The 26452-nt window shown below is 51.8% G+C and overlaps 1 protein-coding gene across 1 annotated transcript in view; it reads left to right on the top strand.

The window, feature by feature from the left end:
* The first annotated feature begins 7204 nt into the window (after positions 1 to 7204).
* The window catches only part of GNMT (glycine N-methyltransferase), a 78687-nt gene continuing 59439 nt past the window's right edge, over positions 7205 to 26452 (top strand). Inside the window, exons 1-2 of the mRNA XM_069608919.1 lie at positions 7205 to 7516; positions 25250 to 25377. Of these exons, the coding sequence (XP_069465020.1) occupies positions 7311 to 7516; positions 25250 to 25377 (334 nt within the window). The 5' untranslated portion in view covers positions 7205 to 7310. The remainder of the gene's footprint in view (positions 7517 to 25249; positions 25378 to 26452) is intronic.

Here is a 26452-nt window from a genome sequence, read left to right as displayed (position 1 = left end):
CTGGGCGCTTTTGGGCACTGTACACTCACCCATGGGCCCACAAGCTTTGCCGGATAGTTTTCTTCCTCCGGTTCTTCTCCTTTCCTCCCCTGTGCTTGTTAGCAGGCACCGGGCACTCCGCTGCTTCTGTTGCCGGTCGGATTCGTCCGTTGTCACCACTGCAATATATTCAATAAAGGCCTTTGTCTCTCCTTCGCAGGGCCTGTGTGATTCTCTTTCTGACTTCTTTCTTGAAAAGATCTCTATTATTCGTGACCACATAAAGGCTGGTTTGCTGTCGGTCGCAGCCCCTAAAATTGTCACCTCTTCCACTTCTCCTACTGTTTCTTGGTCCTCGTTTCCTCAATTTTCTAATTCTGACGTATTGGCAGCTATTTCTAAACTAAAGTCTGCCTCTCCTAACGATGCTATACCTCTTATTCTTTTAAAGGAGGTATCTGCTGACATTATCGAGCATATCACTACTGCTGTGAATACTTCCTTTTCCACTGGGCTTATTCCTCCCTCTCATCAGCACGCCCTTGTGGTCCTCCTTCTTAAGAGGCCGTCTGTTGATCCAGACCTGCTGTCTAATTATCGCCCTATCTCACTTCTTCCTTTTCTTATGAAGTTGATGGAGGCTTTGGTGTCCCCTCTTCTCTCTAACTTTCTTGAGTCTTCTCATTTCTTCGATCCGTTTCAGTCTGGTTTCCGCCCCGGGAGGGGTACTGAATCTGTCCTGAACTCGGTGCTTGATGACCTGGTATGCCTGGTGGATGAGGGTGGTGTTGGAGCAGTCCTACTCTTGGATTTGTCGGCTGCTTTCGACACCGTCGATCATTCCATCTTGCCTTCTCGCCTTTCCAACGCTGGTCTTTCCGGCCGGGTCCTGGACTGGTTCACATCTTTTCTGTCTGAGCGCTCTCAGTCTATTTCTCTTCCTCCTTTTCGCTCTAAGTTGGCTACACTTCTTTATGGTGTCCCTCAGGGTTCGGCACTCTCTCCTATTCTTTTCAACATTTATATTAGATCCCTTCTGCTTCTCATTAATTCACACGATTTCCGCTTTTATTCTTATGCGGATGACACTCAGATTCTTGTCCGCCTGGACCTCACTCAAGCTGAGACTGCTGCTTGTCTCAGGAATTGTCTGGAGGATATGCGCACTGGATGATGACTAATTGGTTAAAACTGAATGGCAGTAAAACCGAGGTCCTGGTTGTGGGTACTTCTTCTCCCCTTCTGTATTGGACCTCGCAATTCTGGCCATCGAGCCTTGGTCCTCTCCCCCTTCCAGTTCAATCAGTCGGTAACTTTGGTGTTAAAATCTCTGCATCTTTGTCTCTTGATAATCAGGTGGCTAGTGTCTGTAGTGCGGGCATTTTAAACTCCGCATTTTGCGGAAAGTACTTCCTTTTATTCCTGTTGAATGCCAGGCACCGGTAGCGGCAACCTTGGTCCTCAGCACGCTTGATTATTGTAACTCTCTTTATCTGGCCCAGCCTCGCTATCTGATCCAAATGCTTCAACTGCCGCAAAATGCCGCCGTTCGTTCTATACTTCGCCCTCCCTTTTGATCCCACATCTCTCCTCTGCTTAAGAAACTCCATTGGCTTCCGGTGGCCAGCCGGATCTGGTTTAAATCACTATGTTTGGTGCATCGCGCCGTGGGCACTGAGTATCTTCAAACTAAGTGTGTCCACTACACTCCATCCCGTTTGCTGCGTTCTCATTCTGCTTGTCTTCTTACTATCCCCCACTTCTGTCTGTCACGTATGGAAGGCCGTGCCTTCTCGGTGGCTGCTGCTAAATCCTGGAATAAGTTGCCTATTGTTCTTCGGGATACTGAAGACCACCTTAGATTCTGTCGATTGCTGAAAACTACTCTCTTTTAAGCCACCCTTTCTTTCTTATGGTATTGTCTGGCCTTTCTGGTCCTCTATTACCCCCAGCAAGTAGCACCAAGATACCTTTGTGTGTATGTGCGCTTTACTAAGTTTTTATAACATAACATAACATAATAATGGCGGAGGGGCACGCTGGAACTGCTGCGCGGACTACCTGCACAGATGCGACCAGACGCCATGGAGGTTTAATATATGCTGATTTATTGGCACGCTGCGCATGCACCCATTACCCCAGGGATCACGCATCGCTGCGTCTCAACATGGTGACAGCGCGCGATGCTACACTTCCCGTCTCATTTGCATCGGATGATCTTTACGTATTTACTATATCTATTCCCTGTTTCACAAAAACTGCTTAAACAGCCACAAGAGCACCAGGAATATCAGGCGTGTGTTTTATGTGCGTACCTACCCTGTTTAGTTCTGAGCCCGAAAATTCTTGCCGCAAAATGTGGATACTAACAGCACCGTATTTTGGGAACAGGTGGCCTCCCTCTTCTGGCAGTATCTATTTCCGCTAACGTGTTTGGCTTGGCAGTACAGTTGTTGTTCCTGTAAAGTAGTTTGCATCTGGGGTCCTCTCATCTGGCTGTACTGGTGGTTCTGCAATATCAATACTTTAATTGCGAATCAGTACAAATAACGAATGAGAAATTACCTAATTTATTTGACCGGAAATAGTAGGTATTTTGGTATATGTATGTTAAATAATAGGTGGGAGTGGGGTAAGGATATAATTTAGGGTGGAGGATGAGGCGGGTGTGGGGGGACTCCCCCTGCATTATAAAAAAAAAATAGTTACAAGAGCAAAAAGTCATTTTGTTTTTTCGGTCAAATAAATTAGGTCATTTCTCAATTTGCTTTTTTTTTCTCGATAATATCCCGGATATCCCTTTAATTGGGACACCTGCCTCTGTCTGCCTTGTTTACATTTCAAGAGCAGGATCATGTATTTGCGTAGGCAAGCGGGTTGGGGTTGGGTAGCCGACTATACTTGCAGAGGAGTCTTTTCATGTTCTTCTGCTTCTACCCTTGGTGGATTTTCAGCAAGCCCATCCCTTTTTCTATGAGAACATGTGGAAATAAAATAGGTAACCACACCAAAGAGACCCAGGATGCAGAGGTCTACCGGAAAATCTCCAGAGTTCCCTATAGGCCAGTCCACCCCTGATTGCAGCTCAATTGCTGGACACGAGCAGGGACAAACGGTTCTAGTTGCTGTCTAGCAGACAGTCGGTACACCTTTTGCCCACAGCACATGCAGATGAAAATCTGGATCATTGAACACGTGCCTCCACACTTTGTATTGTGACAGACATTAGTTATTTTGATGGGCAATTGCGTTTAGTTTTCTAACACTACAATGAATTACATACCAGTTGAATAATCACATGGTAACTAAACCATCCAAATGAATATACGGTGTCGGTCAACTAAACTTTCCAATGGTGAGGGTGTCTAGCGCACACCTTCCTAAATACTCAGGAACAGGGGTGTCACTAGGTCTGGAAAAGATCCGGGGCTGCGCTAATGTCGGGACTGTCGGGACTCAGGGCTAGCTAGTCTTTTGGTTGTAGCCCCTGAGCTTCTATCCGGGGTCATAGCCCCTTCAGCCGCCACCTTTAGCAACGCCTCTGCTCAGGAAGGTTACCATTCCGGATAACTGCAGTCTGATTAGCAGGTCTCTCTTCGAGAAACAGAATCACCTGCATCATTGTATTACTAAAAATCAAACAAGTTCGATCCCACCATCACCAGATGGCATTCTGTCACAGACAGGGGACAATATAGAGATGGTGATAAGTGTAGGAGGTGAGTGAAATTGATGAAAGAGGGGATGATAGATTGTGAAGAAGAGAGGAGTAAAAGAGAAAAGAGGGCTTGAATAGTTATACAGTACCAAGGAATAAAGAGAGAATGCAAGGGGGTAACAATAGGAAGAGGTAGGGAATGGAGTGTGAGAGGGAAGGACATGGGCGTGAGGGAGTTCATGTCACATGAGGGGAGGGTGGTGGGTATGAGGTGTGAGCAGAATGAGGTGTGAGAAGAGACAGTGGTGGCTGTGATGGGAGAGAATGAGGTGAGAGAAGATGAGGTTGTGTGATGAGATGGGAAAAAGATGTAGGAGGAGAGATACTGATGAGTTAGGTGTGTAAGCAGAGAATGTAGTGTGAGGTGGGCATGAGAACGGGGGATAGGATGTGAGAGGAGTTGGGTTGGGTATGATGCGTGACTAGATGCAATTAGGTGTGAGAGGGCGAGATGGTTAAGTGGTGTGGATGAGGGAATGGAGGTGAGTATGAGGTGTGAGAGAAGGAGGTTATACGGCGCAGTTGTGATGTATGAGGTTAGAGGGGAAGGCGGGTATGCTGTGTACGAGAAGGGGGGTGAGTATGATGCATGACTAGATGCAATTAGGTGTGAGAGGGCGAGATGGCTAAGTGGTGTGGATGAGGGAATGGAGGTGAGTGAGGTGTGAGAGGAGGGGGTGAGGTGTGAGAGGAGGGGCCTCCCTATTGCTGTGTGAGGGAAGGGGGTGAGGTGTGAGAGGGGGGACCTCCCTATTGCTGTGTGAGGGAAGGGGGTGAGGTGTGAGAGGAGGGGCCTCCCTATTGCTGTGTGAGGTAAGGGGGTGAGGTGTGAGAGGAGGGGCCTGTCTATTGCTGTGTGAGGGAAGGGGGTGAGGTGTGAGAGGAGGGGCCTCCCTATTGCTGTGTGAGGGAAGGGGTGAGGTGTGAGAGGAGGGGCCTCCCTAATGCTGTTTGAGGGAAGGGGGAGAGGTTTAAGAGGAGCGGCCTCCCTATTGCTGTGTGTTGGAAGGGGTGAGGTGTGAGAGGAGGGGCCTCCCTATTGCTGTGTGAGGGAAGGGGTGAGGTGTGAGAGGAGGGCCTGTCTATTGCTGTGTGAGGGAAGGGGTGAGGTGTGTGAGGGGGGCCTCCCTATTGCTGTGTGAGGGAAGGGGGCGAGGTGTCAGAGGAGGGGCCTCCCTATTGCTGTGTGAGGGAGGGGGTGAGGTGTCAGAGGAGGGGCCTCCCTATTGCTGTGTGAGGGAAGGGGGTGAGGTGTGAGAGGAGGGGCCTCCCTATTGCTGTGTGAGGGAAGGGGGTGAGGTGTGAGAGGAGGGGCCTCTATATTGCTGTGTGTGGGAAGGAGGTGAGGTGTGAGAGGAGGGGCCTGTCTATTGCTGTGTGAGGGAAGGGGTGAGGTGTGAGAGGAGGGGCCTCCCTATTGCTGTGTGAGGGAAGGGTGTAGGTGTGAGAGGAGAGACCTGTCTATTGCTGTGTGAGGGAAGGGGTGAGGTGTGAGAGGAGGGGCCTCCCTATTGCTGTGTGAGGGAAGGGGTGAGGTGTGAGAGGGGGGCCTCCCTATTGCTGTGTGAGGGAAGGGGGTGAGGTGTGAGAGGAGGGGCCTCCCTATTGCTGTGTGAGGGAAGGGGGTGAGGTGTGAGAGGAGGGGCCTGTCTATTGCTGTGTGAGGGAAGGGGGTGAGGTGTGAGAGGAGGGGCCTCCCTATTGCTATGTGAGGGAAGGGGGTGAGGTGTGAGAGGAGGGGCCTCCCTATTGCTGTGTGAGGGAAGGGGGTGAGGTGTGAGAGGAGGGGCCTCTATATTGGTGTGTGTGGGAAGGGGGTGAGGTGTGAGAGGGGCCTCCCTATTGTTGTGTGAGGGAAGGGGGTGAGGTGTGAGAGGGGGGCGTCCCTATTGCTGTGTGAGGGAAGGGAGTGAGGTGTGAGAGGAGAGGCCTCCCTATTGCTGTGTGAGGGAAGGGGGTGAGGTGTGAGAGGAGGGGCCTGTCTATTGCTGTGTGAGGGAAGGGGGTGAGGTGTGAGAGGAGTGGCCTCCCTATTGTTGTGTGAGGGAAGGGGGTTAGGTGTGATAGGAGGGGCCTCTATATTGCTGTGTGTGGGAAGGGGGTGAGGTGTGAGAGGAGGGGCCTGTCTATTGCTGTGTGAGGGAAGAGGTGAGGTGTGAGAGGAGGGGCCTCCCTATTGCTGTGTGAGGGAAGGGGGTGAGGTGTGAGAGGAGGTATGTCTATTGCTGTGTGAGGGAAGGGGTGAGGTGTGAGAGGAGGGGCCTCCTTATTGCTGTGTGAGGGAAGGGGGTGAGGTGTGAGAGGAGGTCTGTCTATTGCTGTGTGAGGGAAGGGGGTGAGGTGTGAGAGGAGGGGCCTCCCTATTGCTGTGTGAGGGAAGGGGGTGAGGTGTGAGAGGAGGGGCCTCCCTATTGCTGTGTGAGGGAAGGGGGTGAGGTGTGAGAGGAGGGGCCTCTATATTGCTGTGTGTGGGAAGGGGGTGAGGTGTGAGAGGAGGGGCCTCCCTATTGCTGTGTGAGGGAAGGGGGTGAGGTGTGAGAGGAGGGGCCTCTATATTGCTGTGTGTGGGAAGGGGGTGAGGTGTGAGAGTAGGGGCCTGTCTTTTGCTGTGTGAGGGAAGGGGTGAGGTGTGAGAGGAGGGGCCTCCCTATTGGTGTGTGAGAGAAGGGGTGAGAGGAGGGGCCTCCCTATTGCTGTGTGAGGGAAGGGGGTGAGGTGTGTTGTGTGAGGGAAGGGGTTGAGGCGTGAGAGGAGGGGCCTCCCTAGTGGTGTGTGAGAGAAGGGGTGAGAGGAGGGGCCTCCCTATTGCTGTGTGAGGGAAGGGGGTGAGGTGTGCTGTGTGAGGGAAGGGGTTGAGGCGTGAGAGGAGGGCCCACCCTATTACTGTGAGAGGGAAGGGGGTGAGGTGTGAGAGGAGGGGCCTCCCTATTGGTGTGTGAGAGAAGGGGGTGAGGTGTGAGAGGAGGGGCCTCCCTATTGCTGTGTGAGGGAAGGGGGTGAGGTGTGAGAGGAGGGGCCTCCCTATTGGTGTGTGAGAGAAGGGGGTGAGGTGTGAGAGGAGGGGCCTGTCTATTGCTGTGTGAGGGAAGGGGGTGAGGTGTGAGAGGAGGGGCATGTGTGTGTGCTGAGTAAGAATGAGAATGAACTTCAGAGAGTAGAGCGAGCTGGGCGGACGTCTGCTGGTTTGGGAACTATTTCGGGAGGGACTGAGGGGGGGGCATGAGGCTGCAGGCCCGGGGCACACCTCCAGCCCGGGATTGCTGCCACATGGCGCACCTCCTGGCAGTCAGGCCAGGTGCTCCCGGGGGCGTGCCACAGCGGCCTTCCCATTGGGCGCGTAGGCGGGCTGTCACTGGCCGGCCCCGTCCCATTGGCTGGCACGAGAAGGCCACTTAGTGGCAGCACTGCGCATTGGCCGCGGGCGGGGTGCGCCGGGCTCCCCCTCCCAACACGGGCCCTTCCCATTGGCTGGCATGAGAGGGCGGAGCGGCGGCGGCGCATTATAAAAGGAGCGCGCTGCGGCCGGCCACCTGTATAGCCGCCGCTCCGCCCGGCGCCTCCTCCTCCTCCACAGCAGCTCCGGCGCCGCGCGCTCCGGCCCCCGCCCCCCACCATGGTGGACAGCATCTACCGCACCCGCTCCCTGGGGGTGGCCGCCCAGGGCCTGCCCGACCAGTACGCCGACGGCAAGGCGGCCCGCGTCTGGCAGCTCTACATCGGCGACTCGCGCAGCCGCACCGAGGAGTACCGCAGCTGGCTGCTGGCGCTGCTGCGCGCGCACCAGTGCAGGCGCGTGCTCGACGTGGCCTGCGGCACCGGGTGAGTCTGGCTGCACCGTGGCTGCCTGCACCGTGGCTGCTGCCACCTGTGTCCCCGCATCACATGCTTCCCTGGTGCCCGCTGCACATGCTGTGCATTCCACCCTTATTAATAGTGCATGCACAGGCCCAACAAGTGACTTTTAGAGCCACGAGGGGCGGAAGGCCTTGGCTAAGGCTTCAGCACTTTCCATTAACTTTGCACCCTACTTTGTATGGCGGGGAGGAGAGGAACGGGCCATGCACTTCCGCTGCCGCGCTCCCTTCCTCCTTGCCTCTGCGCTGGGATGGATTTTCATGCTGGTGATCCCCAGGGAGGTGTCGCCTGTTATACACCAGCATAAGGCAGGCAGACCCCATTGGGATCCATTGTACAGGGAGGTGTCGCCTCTTTTATACACAAGCATAAGGCAGGCAGACCCCATTGGGATCCATTGTACAGGGAGGTGTCGCCTCTTTTATACACCAGAATAAGGCAGGCAGGCCCCATTGGGATCCATTGTACAGGGAGGTGTCGCCTCTTTTATACACCAGCATAAGGCAGGCAGGCCCCATTGGGATCCATTGTACAGGGAGGTGTCGCCTCTTTTATACAACAGCATAAGGCAGGCAGGCCCCATTGGGATCCATTGTACAGGGAGGTGTCGCCTCTTTTATACACCAGCATAAGGCAGGCAGGCCCCATTGGGATCCATTGTACAGGGAGGTGTCGCCTCTTTTATACACCAGCATAAGGCAGGCAGGCCCCATTGGGATCCATTGTACAGGGAGGTGTCGCCTCTTTTATACACCAGCATAAGGCAGGCAGACCCCATTGGGATCCATTGTACAGGGAGGTGTCGCCTCTTATACACCAGCATAAGGCAGGCAGACCCCATTGGGATCCATTGTACAGGGAGGTGTCGCCTCTTTTATACACAAGCATAAGGCAGGCAGACCCCATTGGGATCCATTGTACAGGGAGGTGTCGCCTCTTTTATACACCAGCATAAGGCAGGCAGACCCCATTGGGATCCATTGTACAGGGAGGTGCCGCCTCCTACACACCAGCATAAGGCAGGCAGGCCCCATTGGGATCCATTGTACAGGGAGGTGCCGCCTCCTATACACCAGCATAAGGCAGGCAGACCCCATTGGGATCCATTGTACAGGGAGGTGTCGCCTCTTATACACCAGCATAAGGCAGGCAGGCCCCATTGGGATCCATTGTACAGGGAGGTGTCGCCTCGTTTATACACCATCATAAGGCAGGCAGACCCCATTGGGATCCATTGTACAGGGAGGTGTCACCTCTTATACACCAGCATAAGGCAGGCAGGCCCCATTGGGATCCATTGTACAGGGAGGTGTCACCTCTTTTATACACCAGCATAAGGCAGGCAGACCCCATTGGGATCCATTGTACAGGGAGGTGTCGCCTCTTTTATACACCAGCATAAGGCAGGCAGGCCCCATTGGGATCCATTGTACAGGGAGGTGTCGCCTCTTTTATACACCAGCATAAGGCAGGAAGGCCCCATTGGGATCCATTGTACAGGGAGCTGTCGCCTCTTTTATACACAAGCATAAGGCAGGAAGGCCCCATTGGGATCCATTGTACCGGGAGGTGTCGCATCTTTTATACACCAGCATAAGGCAGGCAGACCCCATTGGGATCCATTGTACAGGGAAGTGTCGCCTCTTATACACCACACCAGCATAAGGCAGGAAGACCCCATTGGGATCCATTGTACAGGGAGGTGTCGCCTCTTTTATACACTAGCATAAGGCAGGCAGGCCCCATTGGGATCCATTGTACAGGGAGGTGTCGCCTCTTTTATACACCAGCATAAGGCAGGCCGACCCCATTGGGATCCATTGTACAGGGAAGTGTTGCCTCTTATACACCAGCATAAGGCAGGAAGACCCCATTGGGATCCATTGTACAGGGAGGTGTCGCTTCTTTTATACACTAGCATAAGGCAGGCAGGCCCCATTGGGATCCATTGTACAGGGAGGTGTCGCCTCTTTTATACACCAGCATAAGGCAGGCAGACCCCATTGGGATCCATTGTACAGGGAAGTGTCGCCTCTTATACACCAGCATAAGGCAGGAAGACCCCATTGGGATCCATTGTACAGGGAGGTGTCGCCTCTTTTATACACCGGCATAAGGCAGGCAGGCCCCATTGGGATCCATTGTACAGGGAGGTGTCGCCTCTTTTATACACCAGCATAAGGCAAGCAGGCCCCATTGGGATCCATTATACAGGGAGGTGTCGCCTCTTTTATACACCAGCATAAGGCAGGCAGGCCCCATTGGGATACATTGTACAGGGAGGTGTCGCCTCTTTTATACACCAGCATATAAGGCAGGCAAGCCCCGTTAGGATCCATTGTAAAGGGAGGTGTCGCCTCTTTTATACACCAGCATAAGGATGGCAGGCCCCATTGGGATCCATTGTACCGGGAGGTGTCGCATCTTTTATACACCAGCATAAGGCAGGCAGGCCCCATTGGGATCCATTGTACCGGGAAGTGTCGCCTCTTATACACCAGCATAAGGCAGGAAGACCCCATTGGGATCCATTGTACAGGGAGGTGTCGCCTCTTATACACCAGCATAAGGCAGGAAGACCCCATTGGGATCCATTGTACAGGGAGGTGTCGCCTCTTTTATACACCAGAATAAGGCAGGCAGGCCCCATTGGGATCCATTGTACAGGGAGGTGTTGCCTCTTTTATACACCAGCATAAGGCAGGCAGGCCCCATTGGGATCCATTGTACAGGGAGGTGTCGCCTCTTTTATACAACAGCATAAGGCAGGCAGGCCCCATTGGGATCCATTGTACAGGGAGGTGTCGCCTCTTTTATACACCAGCATAAGGCAGGCAGGCCCCATTGGGATCCATTGTACAGGGAGGTGTCGCCTCTTTTATACACCAGCATAAGGCAGGCAGACCCCATTGGGATCCATTGTACAGGGAGGTGTCGCCTCTTATACACCAGCATAAGGCAGGAAGGCCCCATTGGGATCCATTGTACAGGGAGGTGTCGCCTCTTTTATACACCAGCATAAGGCAGGCAGGCCCCATTGGGATCCATTGTACAGGGAGGTGTCGCCTCTTTTATACACCAGCATAAGGCAGGCAGGCCCCATTGGGATCCATTGTACAGGGAGGTGTCGCCTCTTTTATACACCAGCATAAGGCAGGCAGGCCCCATTGGGATCCATTGTACAGGGAGGTGTCGCCTCTTTTATACACCAGCATAAGGCAGGAAGGCCCCATTGGGATCCATTGTACAGGGAGGTGTCGCCTCTTTTATACACCAGCATAAGGCAGGCAGACCCCATTGGGATCCATTGTACAGGGAAGTGTCGCCTCTTATACACCACACCAGCATAAGGCAGGAAGACCCCATTGGGATCCATTGTACAGGGAGGTGTCGCCTCTTTTATACACTAGCATAAGGCAGGCAGGCCCCATTGGGATCCATTGTACAGGGAGGTGTCGCCTCTTTTATACACCAGCATAAGGCAGGCCGACCCCATTGGGATCCATTGTACAGGGAAGTGTCGCCTCTTATACACCAGCATAAGGCAGGAAGACCCCATTGGGATCCATTGTACAGGGAGGTGTCGCTTCTTTTATACACTAGCATAAGGCAGGCAGGCCCCATTGGGATCCATTGTACAGGGAGGTGTCGCCTCTTTTATACACCAGCATAAGGCAGGCAGACCCCATTGGGATCCATTGTACAGGGAAGTGTCGCCTCTTATACACCAGCATAAGGCAGGAAGACCCCATTGGGATCCATTGTACAGGGAGGTGTCGCCTCTTTTATACACCGGCATAAGGCAGGCAGGCCCAATTGGGATCCATTGTACAGGGAGGTGTAGCCTCTTTTATACACCGGCATAAGGCAGGCAGGCCCCATTGGGATCCATTGTACAGGGAGGTGTCGCCTCTTTTATACACCAGCATAAGGCAAGCAGGCCCCATTGGGATCCATTATACAGGGAGGTGTCGCCTCTTTATCCATTGTACCGGGAGGTGTCGCATCTTTTATACACCAGCATAAGGCAGGCAGGCCCCATTGGGATCCATTGTACCGGGAGGTGTCGCCTCTTTTATACACCAGCATAAGGCAGGCAGACCCCATTGGGATCCATTGTACCGGGAGGTGTCGCCTCTTTTATACACCAGCATAAGGCAGGCAAGCCCCATTGGGATCCATTGTAAAGGGAGGTGTTGCCTCTTTTATACACCAGCATAAGGCAGGCAGGCCCCATTGGGATCCATTGTACAGGGAGGTGTCGCCTCTTTTATACACCAGCATAAGGCAGGCAGGCCCCATTGGGATCCATTGTACCGGGAGGTGTCCCATCTTTTATACACCAGCATAAGGCAGGCAGACCCCATTGGGATCCATTGTACCGGGAGGTGTCGCCTCTTTTATACACCAGCATAAGGCAGGCAAGCCCCATTGGGATCCATTGTAAAGGGAGGTGTCGCCTCTTTTATACACCAGCATATGGCAGGCAGGCCCCATTGGGATCCATTGTACCGGGAGGTGTCGATCCATTGTAAAGGGAGGTGTCGCCTCTTTTATACACCAGCATATGGCAGGCAGGCCCCATTGGGATCCATTGTACCGGGAGGTGTCGCCTCTTTTATACACCAGCATAAGGCAGGCAAGCCCCATTGGGATCCATTGTACAGGGAGGTGTCGCCTCTTATACACAAGCATAAGGCAGGCAGACCCCATTGGGATCCATTGTAAAGGGAGGTGTCGCCTCTTTTATACACCAGCATAAGGCAGGCAGACCCCATTGGGATCCATTGTACAGGGAGGTGTCGCCTCTTTTATACACCAGCATAAGGCAGGCAGGCCCCATTGGGATCCGCTCCCTGTCCTGCAAGCATGGCAGGGCGCACATACAGTTGAACCCTCCCCGAACACGTCTTGCCATGTCGGGGGGCGGGGTTGGTGCTCCCCATGAAACGTACACCGCTTGGAGTACAAATGTGAAGGCAAAAGAGCTACCCAAATGTGGTGGCGAGAACCTGACCAAGGCACAATGCCGTCAAGTCCCCGCCGTCAAATGTCTGGGAGCTCCACGGTATTTTTGATGATGGAACACAGCGAGAGAACTTTCTGTCCATGATCACACACAATAGAGAAGGTACGGTTTGACCCCTAGTGGCAATTTATAGCACGTGACCACATGCTTGCTGACTGGTGTATTCAAGTTTGCCTGGTAATCCCTACAACCAGACCGTTCTAAATAGATGACTGAGAAAAGTGCACAGGTAACCAAACTGATAAATCATTTTAATAACAGTAGAGGTGGAGTATTTTTTTTTCTATCTTGATGGTGAAGATCTATTACAGTTTCTAAAACTTAAACCCATCAAAACAAGCAGTGTCATGTAACTCCCTACTTGTAGTTATTACTCAAACCCTTGTTTTGTCATGTCCTTGGCACTGACCTTATAAATGGACGATTTCAAAGGCGTGGTATAGTGGGCCAACACTCAAATGATGTGTCCTGTTTGAGTAGCTAACTGGAGCTGTCGGGCTTTCAGATGCAAATGGCACCATTGCTGTTCTCATCACCCGCCACACACTGCCAACCTTGCAGGGCCTTCCTTACATGGGGGAGGGATGAGGGCACTGGGGCTATAAGCAGCCCCTCCACATTCCTGTCTTAGCTACAGTAGTCAGGCAGGGGCACCTGCTGCCTTGGGGGGGGGGGGGGCAGCGACTGCGCAGAGTACCCTTTCATAGCGTGGACCTGCGTGTGTGGCGTGCCTGCACCCGCAGCCAGGGCGGGGAATGCTGCATGCTTCCCCTTGCTAGCAGTGTAGACTCAGGCTGTGCATTATTTCTGGGGTTTTAGTTTACATCACTTTGTATTGTAAGGCCTGTGCTCCCAGTCTGTGATTTACCAGTGATCTTCATTACTCCTGGTCCTACTCTCCCTCGTCACAGTACGCACGGCCCACCTGGCCCGTCCTTGGTCTTGGGGGAGGTAGGATCCCTGGTTGGAAGTGGTTAAAGGATGGGACAGTGGGCGGAGACGGCGTTGTACCTCCTGGGATAGGTGGAGTAATTCGAGTTTGGAAAGGGTTCCTTTCAGGGGGGGGGGGCTCGAAAGCAAGCATTGGGTGCAGACTGCTTTTCCTTCCCGTTTTCCAGTCCGGTGAGAACCCAACTCAGCCTGACGCGTCTTGTGTATTCTGCGGCTCGTGGCACTTGTTCTTTATGTGGGATAGTTTGAAAGCGCTGTATTGTAGCCTTCCGATTGTGAGGCGCTAGGGTGGTAGAGAGAATCGCTTGCGGTTAATGGGGCTCTGGCGGCCGCCTCCGAGCCCTCGTTCGGCATTTAGTTGGTGCCCTGCTGGGCAGCTTATTGGACCCGGGCAGCAGCTCCTCGGCCTCTTGTACCCCTGAGGCCGGTCATCGCACCTATGTATGTCAAGAGGTGCCCAGTGACCACAATACACCCTGTGGTGTTCCTAAACCACCCTATACTATTACCTTTTAGCTGTACCCCAGTTGCTGCCCTCTCCCCGAGTGAATTCTTCCCAATGGGTGGAACTGGGGGTAATTACATCTTGCATCGGCTCTGCCTGCAGCCACGCTGCCGGACGAGGCGATTATCTCCGCAGCTGGCGCACAGCCCACCGAGCTACCTTTCCGAGGCAGCGACTAGCGGCACCCGGAGCCGCTCCACCCCTTCTCAGGTCGGAAGGGAGTTGCCCGGCGCTGTCCCCCTGTCGAGTTCTGATTGGATCCAAGCCGCCTGCCGCAGGCCCCTCCTGCATGCCTCTCTTCAAATAACTTTCCTCAAGTGCGTGGCCTGGTAAACAGCCCCCCCCCCCGCCGCCCACCCCCCTCGGGTGCAGTGGCTGGCTCTCGCAGAGCAAGAAGTAAACACTGGCTGGGCCAATGGCCGCCCTCCAGGAGCGCTGCCTACTACGCCCCCCATGCTGCCCTGCTTGCACTTGCAGAAGCATTATGGGAGTTGTAGTCCGGGGGTGCAGACTGCAGTCGTGCTGCTCGGGTCCGGCGTATGGAAGGAAGGCTCCTCCTTCTGTGCTGCGCTTTCGGGAAATGTGTAGTGCACGGGGAGAGCTCGGCCACGCGCCCCAATGCGCCATATGTTGGGCTCTGTGGTCTTGCAGTAGTCACAGGTGTTCACCCACCCATAACTTCCTCTTCAGCTCCCCTGTGCATGGCTGCCCGGATAGTAATCTACCCCTGTCGACGTCGGCATTGAATTCCCCCCATTACGCCCGTAGGCTTGGTTGTATAGCGCATATACCTTTTTAATACGGCCACTCAAGGCGCTTGGGGGAAATGTGGGGTGCAGGTACGCAGTGTTGTGCTTGTGGCAGGCGGGAAAGCCGCTTTAATGGTCTTGGAGGGTGGTGCCGGGGGGTGCAGGCAGGGAGCCGGAATGATGCCATGCCTTAGGCTAGTTTCCTTGTCTCTTGGGTGCCAGGCCTAGCACTGGGACACCCTGGGCCTGAGACCTCAGAAAAGCGACCTCTAAACAAGTGAGGCTTGCAGCGTTCACAACCCTCGTCCAGTTGCTGCCCACATCCAAGTCCTCGTGTCCTCTGGGCCCCCTGTGCCTCGCATGCACGCATGCTCTGTTCATGCTTGGAGCATATGCGTGTCACTGGAGTGACTACTGTACGCCTAGTCCATGGCCCCTTCCATCCTTGGATGTGATGCCAACAATCCTTTATGAAAGGGAGACCTTCAGTGGGGAGGCAAGGCACTGTGGGCCAGGATGGTAGTCACTATATCCCGCCCCTTTCCTCCACACTGCGCTGCTCTAGATTGGGGCTCAACACCCCTCGTGCCGCCTGACTGGCTAGATGCCGCCCGCCCTTCTCCTCGCCGTCACATGGTACTGCTGTACCCCTCCTCTGCCCTTCTGTATCCCCCGCTGTGTAACTGTTCTTTTACCTCTAAAACATAAAAAGCGCTCCGTTGTGCACATGTACTGTTGTACACCTCTGTAAAGCGCTCTGCTGTGCACCTGTACTGTTGTACACCTCTGTAAAGCGCTCTGGCGCTCCTCCATGACTTCCCTGGACCATCACTTAATATGAAACCATGCCAGCTCATATAATCGGAGGATTCAGTATGTAGGATTTATTTGGGGCACACAGTTTGGGGGGGGGGGTGGGGGTCTCAGAAGTGGGATCTTTAACACCAGTGCGTGCTGCATTACATGGCCTTTTTGCATATTGCTGGTGGCTTTTGCCAGTTAGCACGCGAGGAAGACTCTACTGCATCTGGCAGCACATTGGGAACCGCCACAAGCGCCAATGATCGCAGCGTCCACGGCCATGACCCTGCAGCCACCATGATGGCTACAGCGTCTCTTCCTCCTGCCTAAGGAAGGTGCTCACCAGATCACAACACGATTCCTCACTTCTGGCCTGGGGTGCAACTCTCGAAGACGGGTAAGCTCCTTGTGTCAGATAGTGGCTATTGGCGAGATGGTTAAGAACCTGCGGCAGGGTCTTGATCTCCACAGAAAGCTCCATTACTGGGCCCCTGACTCTGCTGCAGTCTACCTACACAGCCAGCATCTGCCCGATAAAGACGGCAAATGCTTACTCATCCGGAAATGAAAGGTGATCACTACCATGGCCACGACTATTAAGGCGGCAAATGCCATGGCCATTCTCGCTATGGTGCAAGCTGGGACATCTTCTGTAGTTTCTCACGGTAGACGAGCAGCAGGAAGCTATGGAAATCTTCCATGAAGGTGAGGGAGCTTCAGACCATGCCATCTCAGTAGCTGTCGATGTCGCTGCCCGCGGATTCTTCCAGCTTGGGAACAGGATGGTACTTCGAAGACTGTGTTGGCTCAAGGCAACGCATTTCCATCAGGAATACCAAACAAAGGTATTCGACATACCGAGCGGCTGGGTGGACCCGCTTGGAAAAGAAAGTGGAGACACTACTATCCATAAAAATACACCGAGACCGGCTGCTCGAGCGGCTGGGTGGACCCGCTTGGAAAAGAAAGTGGAGACACTACTATCCATAAAAATACACCGAGACCGGCTGCTCGAGCGGCTGGGGGAACCCGCTTGGAAAAGAAAGTGGAGACACTACTATCCATAAAAATACACCGAGACCGGCTGCTCCCTTGGTGCACTACAACAACGGCACCAGTCCTTTGGGATGGGTAAATCCTGCTTTAACGGGACATTGATCTTCCTTGTGCAAGACTCCAGCATACTCCTCAAACCAGTATAAGGGGCAAAAAACCCAGTCCTACAGGGGTACTCGGTGCTGACGAAGCTCCTCGCAATCCAGGAGCCAGTTGGCAGAACAGCCCTCACCCACACGTTGCTCCTCCCTCCCACTACAGCACCCCAGAAGGAGGAAGGCTATCTCAGTTCTTCAATCAATGGAGCAACTTCACAAACGGCGAATGGGTGCTCTCCCTACTTTAGTAGGGACGTTCGCTAGAATTTATTCAAACCCCACCAGAAATTTCCTCCTGTGGAAAAAGCAGAAAAGTTCACCATGTGCTGCGCAAGGGGTTGCGGGCCTTTCTCTCCAAAGGAGCGGTGAAAAAGGTTCTGGCCGCACAGACGGGATCAGGACTCTACACAAGATACTTCCTGGTAAGGGAAAAAGTCATGGGGTTGAAGGCCTGTTCTGGACTTTAGAATACTCCACATTTCTCAAAGCACAGACCTTTCGTATTGGCACTCCCAACGGGTGCTCTCTGTTAAAACACGGGAGATTTCTTCGCGTCCCTCAATCTGGATGACGCATACATCTACATTCCAATTCGTCACTCACACTGCTGCTACCTGTGGTTTGTGGTGGGCGGCGTACATTTTCTATTCAAAGCTCTGCCCTTTGGGCTATGATCAGCCCCACAGGTGTTTCAAATGCCTCGCTCTGATGGTGGTACATACGCCAGGCAGGCATTCACATCTACCCATATATCGACGATTGGTTGGTACGACACCACCTTCCACTGTGGCGACAGAGAACATTGTCAACCATTCAAAGAACGGATATCCACCCTTCTATGCAAGGTGCACCAACTCAACAGTGGTTTCAGTCTGCAGCTACATGTCACTGTTGGCATTAGCTAGTGATTGACTCTGGTTGATTAAGAAATCATGTGTGCCTGTATAGAATGAAGGTGGTGAGTGACCTTTTATGGTTGGCTTGTAGCTTACAACTTGAAAATGTGCACCCTGTATATGACCGTGTAAATTGCGGGAAAACTTGAAACAGCACCAAAAGCGCAAGTCTGGTAGAATTTGTTGACTGCGAATATGTGGGTTCGTATCCACATATTGAAAGTTTGCTAGAGGATTGTTGGTAAGGATAGAAGTGGTTCCTTTTCGACTTCTGAATGTAGTAGCTGACTGGGAGGGCAGGTATGTGGCTGGGCATGGCTATGTGGAGCATCAAGAAGTATGCCACGTCAACGCCTTACCCATCTCGGGCGATTTCCATGCTCATTTTCGTCCGTTGAGTAGTAAGCTGGCCAAAAGAGGAATGCCCTGCTCCTTTGGGGCAGAGATTTTAATTGCGTTGGAGACCCTGACTTGGATAGTCCGGATTCAGCACGGGGCAGGTCTTCAGCAGTGTCTGCGGGTTTAACGCAGTGCTAACGGAGCTATTGCTGGTTAATATCTGGAGGGAGTTCAATGCAGGTAAGATTGGATACTCACTAGAATCGACTATTTGCTTGTAGGGGCTGAATATTTGGCTGAATTCTCTGGTGCAGAATATAGGGGACGCTCCGCTTCGGATCGCTCCCCGATGGTGATGTGTTGGGACAACAGAGGACCCAGGCCCCTGATTCCGACGTGGCGCATGTCGGCAGTTATTGTGGGCTGACGTCTTTAGAGATCGACTGGAGGATTTCCTTGCGACCTTCTTGTTGACTAATGTGGGTAGTGTTGATCATTTGGGGATGGTGCGAGAGACTCTGAAAGTGGTGACTGTAGGGGAGGTAATGGCCGGAACTGGTGGGGTTAGAAGATCTTTGTGGGAAGACTTGGAGGAGGAGAGGGCCTCTGGATGAGCAGATTTGCATTGTTGAATCGAACGAATTTAAGAACTCTTCAGCCGAATCTGAGCTTTAGTTGCTGCTGACCAAATGTAAGGCGCTGTGGGAGAGGCTCTGCAGATTTGACTATTCTGTGCATGCAGCACGTGCACATGTTGAGGGAGATAAATTGGGAAGGTTATTAGCGTGGCTTTGCAAGACGAAACGACCACGGTGTGCGATCACACTACACTTTCAGTGATTGCCTTGCTCCTTGACGATCTCAGACGGCGATCAGACTATATAAACTCGAGAGGCCGGTCGACACGGAGGAATTGCGCTCTGTGCTGTCCCAGATTTGATTGCCATGGCTCACTGCAGAGTGAGCTACTGCACTGGAACTGCCTTTGACGGAGGAAGCGCTAAGTGGGGTAATTGCGTCCAAGGCAACAGGGAAGACTCTGCAGGATGATGGCCTCCTGGCAGAGTTCTATAAAACCTTTGGCTGCACTTTTGTTCCTGTCCTGTTGAAAGTTTGAGGAAGCTTATGAAAAGCTTTTACTCCAACCTAGCATGCGAGAAATATTGATTGTCCCAATACTAAAACCTGGGACACCAGCGAAGCATTGCAAGTCATATAGACCTGTGGTGATGCTAAACCAGGACGTCAATATACCGACTGTAATGTTTGCTGTGCGGCTTCGCATGTTAATCGGTGCCTTGATTCCTTACAGGATTTGTACCTAGACGCCCCTATGAACCTTTGTTGCTTGCAGCATATAATTGACCAGACTAACTTACAAAATGCCCCATATATAGTGGCGTCCTTAGACGCTATTGAAGCGTTTGATTCGGTCTAGTGGGAATGGATGTGCACTGCATTGAGGCTTTAGGATGGGAGAGGGCTTCATTTGCTGGTTTATACCGATATACATGCAACGGGTGAGCAGGGTGAACGGGAGGCAGGTGTCCAGTATGGGACATGCAGACGGGGATGCCTGCTCCCGCCCATGCTTTATATCCTGGCACTGGAACCGCTGGCTGTGTGTTTATGGCAGGAGTTTTCTGAAGCTGGTGTTAGGCTCTAGGCATCTTGTTTCTCTTTATGCAGATGGCGTCCTCCTGTACCTATGCGAGCCAGAGCATAACTTGCCCATTATCCTATTATTTCTAGGCTGTCTGGAATTATTTTCAGAAGACTGGTCATGTCTCTTCCCGCCCCCTTGGCGGGACTGCGACTATGACGATAGGGATTTGCTGGAATTGGGACTGCGGTGGGAGGTACACACTTTCAAATATCTTGGCATACACATCGACATGCACATCAGGAACACTGTTAGGGCAGTGCAGGGGTTGTGATGATCCATGACATTTTGGGTTAAATTGCCATTATCTCTTATGGGGCGGGTAGTGCTAGTGCAAACGATATTGCTGCGCCTACTTTACGCGTTCGTGAACGTGCATTACTATATTAAAGCTTGTTTTTTGTTTTTCTCGACGCCTGGACACTGATCAGGGGATTTCTCTGGGGACATGGGCCAGAGGGTTGCTTTGAATACCCTCTGCATGGCATACAAGAGACGGTGGTGTGCAGCTACCACGGTTGGAGATTTTCTACCATGCAGCGCAACTTCAGTATGTGGAGGGATGGTTTTCAGGTGAAACCACTATAAGTGTCTGCTACAGGATAGAGGCCCTGTGGGTCGTGGATTTCTGTATAGGCGGTGGAGGGTCAAAGGCCAGTTTTTACGGTACCTAAACATCTGAAGGCGGCAACAAGAAAATTGGCAAACGGAACAGGAGCCTACTGCACTGCTACTATTGATGTATGAGCTGGAGGATGGCTGGCGTCCGGTGTCTCCATTGTATGGATGTTTGTTGAATGGGGAATATGAGGTTGAAAGAGCAGTGGGAGGTGGACTTGGGTCAGGAGCTTACTGGTGTTCAATGGGACAATGGATTGATCTTTGCCAAGAAGGTCTCTTGCAGCTAAATGTGCTCCACTGTACGTATGGCACCTAGTCGAGTGGCCATGCTTGCTCCTGGGCATGAGGCTGATCTGCCCATCGTGTGGCGCTGATGGTTCGGATCATGTTCATGTTATGGCAATGCCCGCAGGTGACCGCCTTCTGTTAATGCTGGGGATAGAGATACCAATGGGACCCAATAGAATGCTTGCTAAGCGCCTATCCCAGGCCAGTCAGATAGACATTTGATTAAATGTATGGACCTGGCATGTGTTTTAGCCGAAAGACATAGAGCAATGTCCTGAGAAGGGGCTGCAAAATTGTTTATGGCGCAAGGATTTTGAACTATAGAGCGCAGCAGGGATCGCTGCCTGGCATAGGGCCATGAGAGAAGGAACCCGTGAACCTTCAGAGAATGTTGAGGCAGGAAACGCACTCCTCCTTGTGGTGTTCCAGTCAAACCACCACCGCAGCAAAACAAATCACCAATACTCCACATGAAAGGATCTTCTGTTGCAAATGTTGAAGGCCTGGCACAGGCCCATGGCTTGGAGAAGCATAAAAGCAGATCTGGCTAAAGCATTCGCCAACGCATGTAAAAGGTGTACTGGGATTATAAACACTTGGTGTTTTGATATATACAAAGAAAACTCCTTCCAGATGTTCACAAGACAAAAGAAGCTGCATCTACTACCCAATCACAGCGTGCACAAACCTATAGAGGTTACTTTCCCACATTAACACCAAGTCTAAATTAGTTTCACCATGCCGAAACTACCACTTTTCTGTTGTGTGGTGTACGGGAGCGGCTGCGTTCTTGTCTTGGAAGCAAGACCACCCTGAGCAGCCAGGCCTCTATCTGCTCCTGTGCTTAGAGGCTGGACTCGACATGAATTGGAAGCTAGAAGCCCAGTTTCATTTTTCGTAGTACACACGAAGAGAAGAGGCACACTTTCTTCCTGCCGTCAATGGCACTCTATTTCCACAAGACCAGGTTTTCATGTTTGCTTTAAGGCATCCCAAACTATCACGTTGTGCCTTCTGCAAAGCATACGGTTTTAATCACTAGGTTCTTTGATGGCTTCTGCGTTTCATGCCTTGTCTGGACCTCACTGCACAGGTGCTGTGGCAGGGGAATTGATTTTACGCCTTGTCTGGATCTCACTGCAGGCGCTGTGGCAGGGGAAAGGGTTTCATGCCTTGTCTGGATCTCACTGCAGGCGCTGTGGTAGGGGAAAGGATTTAATGGCTTGTCTGGGACTGCACAGGTGACATCGCAGGGGAATTTCACGCCTTGTCTGGACCTGACTGCACAGGTACCGTGGCAGGGGAAAGGATTTCATGCCTTGTCTGGATCTCACTGCAGGCGCTGTGGCAGGGGAAAGGATTTAATGGCTTGTCTGGGACTGCACAGGTGACATCGCAGGGGAATTTCACGCCTTGTCTGGACCTGACTGCACAGGTACCGTGGCAGGGGAAAGGATTTAATGGCTTGTCTGGGACTGCACAGGTGACATCGCAGGGGAATTTCACGCCTTGTCTGGACCTGACTGCACAGGTACCGTGGCAGGGGAAAGGATTTCATGCCTTGTCTGGATCTCACTGCAGGCGCTGTGGCAGGGGAAAGGATTTAATGGCTTGTCTGGGACTGCACAGGTGACATCGCAGGGGAATTTCACGCCTTGTCTGGACCTGACTGCACAGGTACCGTGGCAGGGGAAAGGATTTAATGGCTTGTCTGGGACTGCACAGGTGACATCGCAGGGGAATTTCACGCCTTGTCTGGACCTGACTGCACAGGTACCGTGGCAGGGGAAAGGGTTTCACGCCTTGTCTGGATCTCACTGCAGGCGCTGTGTAGGGGAAAGGATTTAATGGCTTGTCTGGGACTGCACAGGTGACATCGCAGGGGAATTTCACGCCTTGTCTGGACCTGACTGCACAGGTACCGTGGCAGGGGAAAGGATTTCACGCCGTGTCTGGACCTTGACTGCACATGTGCCTGTGGCAGGGGAAAGGTGCACTCATACCGGCGACGGAAGACTCCCTATACCCCTTTTTTCCCTAGAACACAAGAAATCAAGCCGGAAGAGGTTGTACAATCAAACTCCAGACTTTCAAGGGGTTTCAATTTATGTTCATGAAATCTAAAGAATCTACACCAGATAAGGGGACCCCCCTCCCATCCCTGCACCCTCTTGAGAAAAACGGATCCTTTTTACGGGTTTACTCTTCGACAAATGAGCAGGGAGTTGCACATTATTGCAACAAGATGGCGACTTCCTTGACAATCGGTGTTTGGTCTCTTGCTTGCACATATCCAGTCGATGAGACCACGTGGTCCTCGCACCCTCTCTCCTGTTCATCACGTGACATATTCTCCCTTCTCTGTGGAAGTTATCGGGGCTTGCTGCTTAAACCACAGCCTTATTGGTTGTACCGCTTGAAAGAGCCTAGGCTTGCCCGTGCATACCAGCGCTTTGGCTTAAGGCGCTTAATAAAAGTCAAATCAAAGACATACGTTCCAGTGCCAAGAAACGGGGCTCCCTTTGTCAGGTCATGGTTTCCTTTGCATTGTGTCTTTTGCGGTTCTTATGGGCATTTGTGTGCAGCTTTATTTGCACATTGTTGCTCTCTTGTGCAAATAAAGCTGCACACAATGAATGCCCTCTCCAGCATGTCTTGTGCTTTGACCTTCACATATGATCTCCTACTCTCCCAATCCACAGGATGAGCCCTGATGGTGGAGCAGAGGGGCACCACTACACAGGTCTGGAGTGTGGTAGTGGCACCAAGCCCAGACCTGGCCTTGACTTCCCTTCCCTGCGAGGTCACCGCAGCAGACTCTTCTGCTTCACCCTTTTCAGGAGTTCGGTTGGCAGCCTCGCGCCACTCTCCAGATCAGGCGGGTTAATCCATCGATGCCCTCCAGGTGTCCCAAAAGCTGCGGGATGTTGGCGCCGTGTCTAAATATGCTTCTCCAGCGTGACCCCCCCCCCAAAAAGTAAGATTCAGATTATTATTATTTTTTTTAACATGTCAGAAGTTAAACTGATACAAAACACAAGGGACTGTTGTGGGGTTTCCTACTGTGGGTTGCCCAATACTCTAATCACACTTAGGAACACACAGTTTCTTTATTAGGGTAAATAGGGATGAGCACGCGTCTGTCTTGGCTTACAAGTGCATGTGAGTGCACTCTGGCGTGCTAAAAACACATGTTAGGCCACTAAGAGCTGTCCATGTGTCTGCTGCTTTTCGGATGACGAAATTCTTAAGTCTTTAATGGGTTTTCTCTGTCAGGCAGGTGCAGATACGTTTTAAAATACGAGAGTGAACAATATATTTTCCAGTGAGTTCCTCTTTTTTCAAATTTTACAAGTTCAAGAATCATATTGGACTCTTAGTGTTCATTGATAAAGGATCTTAGTTTGGAAAACACTGCCTGTGCTTTTTTCGTAGGCACTAGGTCGGGTCTCCCAACAGCCGACCGGATTTCTGTGGTACAAGATGGTTACACCACATTCCTCAAGGCTTACGGAGGCATCCGTGTGGGTGCCTCCTAGGTTACCATGGCAGCATGGTTTGCATTATTCCTTAGCCTCTCCTGTAAGTGTGCCTACGAAAAAAGCACAGGCAGTGTTTTCCGAACTAGGATCCTTTATCAGTGAACACTAAGGGTCCAATAAGATTCTTTAACTTGTAAAATTTGAAAAAAAGTAACTCACTGGAAAATATATTGTTCACTCTCCAATATTTTAAAACTTATCTGCACCTGCCTGATGGAGAAAACCCATTAAAGACTTTCTTCATCCGAAAAGCAGCAGACACATGGACAGCCCTTAGTGGCCCAACATGTGTTTTTAGCACGCCAGAGTGCACCCTCGTGCACTTGTAAGCCAAGACAAAGACACGTGCTCATCCCCATTTACCGTAATAAAGAAACTGTGTGTTTCTAAGTGTGATTAGAAGTTAAACTGAGCCAGTTAGGGTCTTTCTGAGCGACTTTATAAAAGATAATGGCTTAATTGTAACCGGTGTAATTTTAAAATGTCTTATCCAAGTGTTTCTCTGGCACTTGATTTATAAGCAGCATGTGTGTCCTTGCATCTGTTCCTTGCTATGAAGTATTGTTAAAAAAAAAACATCGAGACGGTTTTGGCTCTTGTATAGGCATTAGGTATGCCCAAGTACACTGTTGCCATTTTATGGCCAGGTGGTACCATTATGGCAGTACCTGGGGGGAAAATTCTGAATCCCATGCCTGCACGAAAGCCATAAGGAGGAGGAATGTCTACACTTTACACTTTTTGATTCTCTTACCAAGGTACTTTGCTGCCATCTTCATGTGGGTGCATTCCCAAGCAACCTAATGCAGCAAAGAGAGATGGAGATGGAGAGGCGTGAGGGTGCCCTGCATCTCGGTTCCTCTGCCACACCCACAAGGGCACACTTTGCCTCCCATTTACTAGGTGCTGTGTCCTCCCTCCATGTTGCCTCTTCGTCTCACTCACCCCCTGAATGCTCTCCCCCACTGATGGCGCTATTTTTATCTGTACGAGGGAGGCATTGGCTATCCTTTAGGCCGGGAGGATAGCTCAGGGGCAGCGCGTTTGTCTTGGAAGCAAGACAACCCGAAGCAACAATGGCTCGTATCCCGGTCTAGCGCTTACAGAGAGGTCTGTGGTATTGAATAATTCATTCAGTGTGCCTTTCTTTCCTCTGCAGAGTGGACTCCATCATGTTGGTAGAAGAAGGGTTTCAGATGACCAGCGTGGACGCCAGTGACAAGATGCTCAAGTATGCCCTGAAGCAGCGATGGAACCGCAGGAAAGAGGAGGCCTTTGACCAGTGGGGTGAGGGCACAGCTTCAAGTTATGCTTGGGTTGAGGACCGTGCCTAGGCGCACCCGGTGGTGGAATATGATGGTGTCTAACCCAATCATGTATTGGGTCCCCAGGGATGGTGTGCGCGCTCATACTGTCCGACTGAATGGGGGTGAGAAGTTGCAATGAGAGGAAGTCCATTTACATAACATGAGAACATTCTAGTGCCAGGGCCCCATTGTTTTCTAGCAGCTCACTGGCACGCTGCTGCCACTGCCCACTGAGGCTCCCCAGAGTTTAATCCCACTGGCTGATTGGGGGTCGGGGATGCACTATCCATGGCACAGGTGTGATTTACAACTACCTATCAGGAAATGATAAACTGACAGAACTAACTCGTTGGGCGTTCATATGAGACCCATTGCTACTTTTTTTGAATACCTAATCCTTGTCCTCTGATTTCACCCACCAGTTTATAGTTCTTAACGCAGCATGGCTGGCGCGGGTCTTCAGGCTTTTGAATAACCAGAAGGCAGCACGGGGGGCAGAGATGTGCCCTGTGTACTGTTGCTTATTGTGCCATGTGACAAATCGCTGGAATTCATCCCTTCTACCCAAGACCGGAGGCTTTATATTATGCAAGTTTGAAGCCCTTGCATCATATTAATTGCAATATGGTCAATACAATAATGACAATACAATAAAATTAGATACATGTTTTGATTATGGGCCCATCAGCTGCTTACACAATTCCTCTGTAGGCTAAGCCGTTCCCCCCCCCCCCCCCACCCTCCTTGGGGCTGTCTTAGATGCTACAGCAGACTTGACTGCAAAGAACCCAGGAAGATGTGCCAATTCCAGAATCCCGCAGAACTCTACTGAATCGACCCTGCTATGGGGGGTGGGGGGATTTCAGGGATGCCAAAAGGGCTTCGTATAGTAATTAGCAGCTGAGAGGCATTAGGAATATTAAGCTCCTCGGTTTTCAAAGCAGAATATTTCAAACACTCAATGACATACCATCTACTGGAAAACCTAGATAATAGTAATAAGGTGAACACTGGAGATAAAGAAAGTTACTCTCTGAGGGGTGAACGTTTGTTGG

This window comes from Ambystoma mexicanum, chromosome 4q (genome assembly GCF_040938575.1).
Source record: "Ambystoma mexicanum isolate Mex_15411 chromosome 4q, UKY_AmexF1_1, whole genome shotgun sequence".
Taxonomy (NCBI): domain Eukaryota; kingdom Metazoa; phylum Chordata; class Amphibia; order Caudata; family Ambystomatidae; genus Ambystoma; species Ambystoma mexicanum.
Note: the sequence above shows the minus strand (reverse complement) of the source record. Positions and strands in the feature narration are given on the sequence as shown.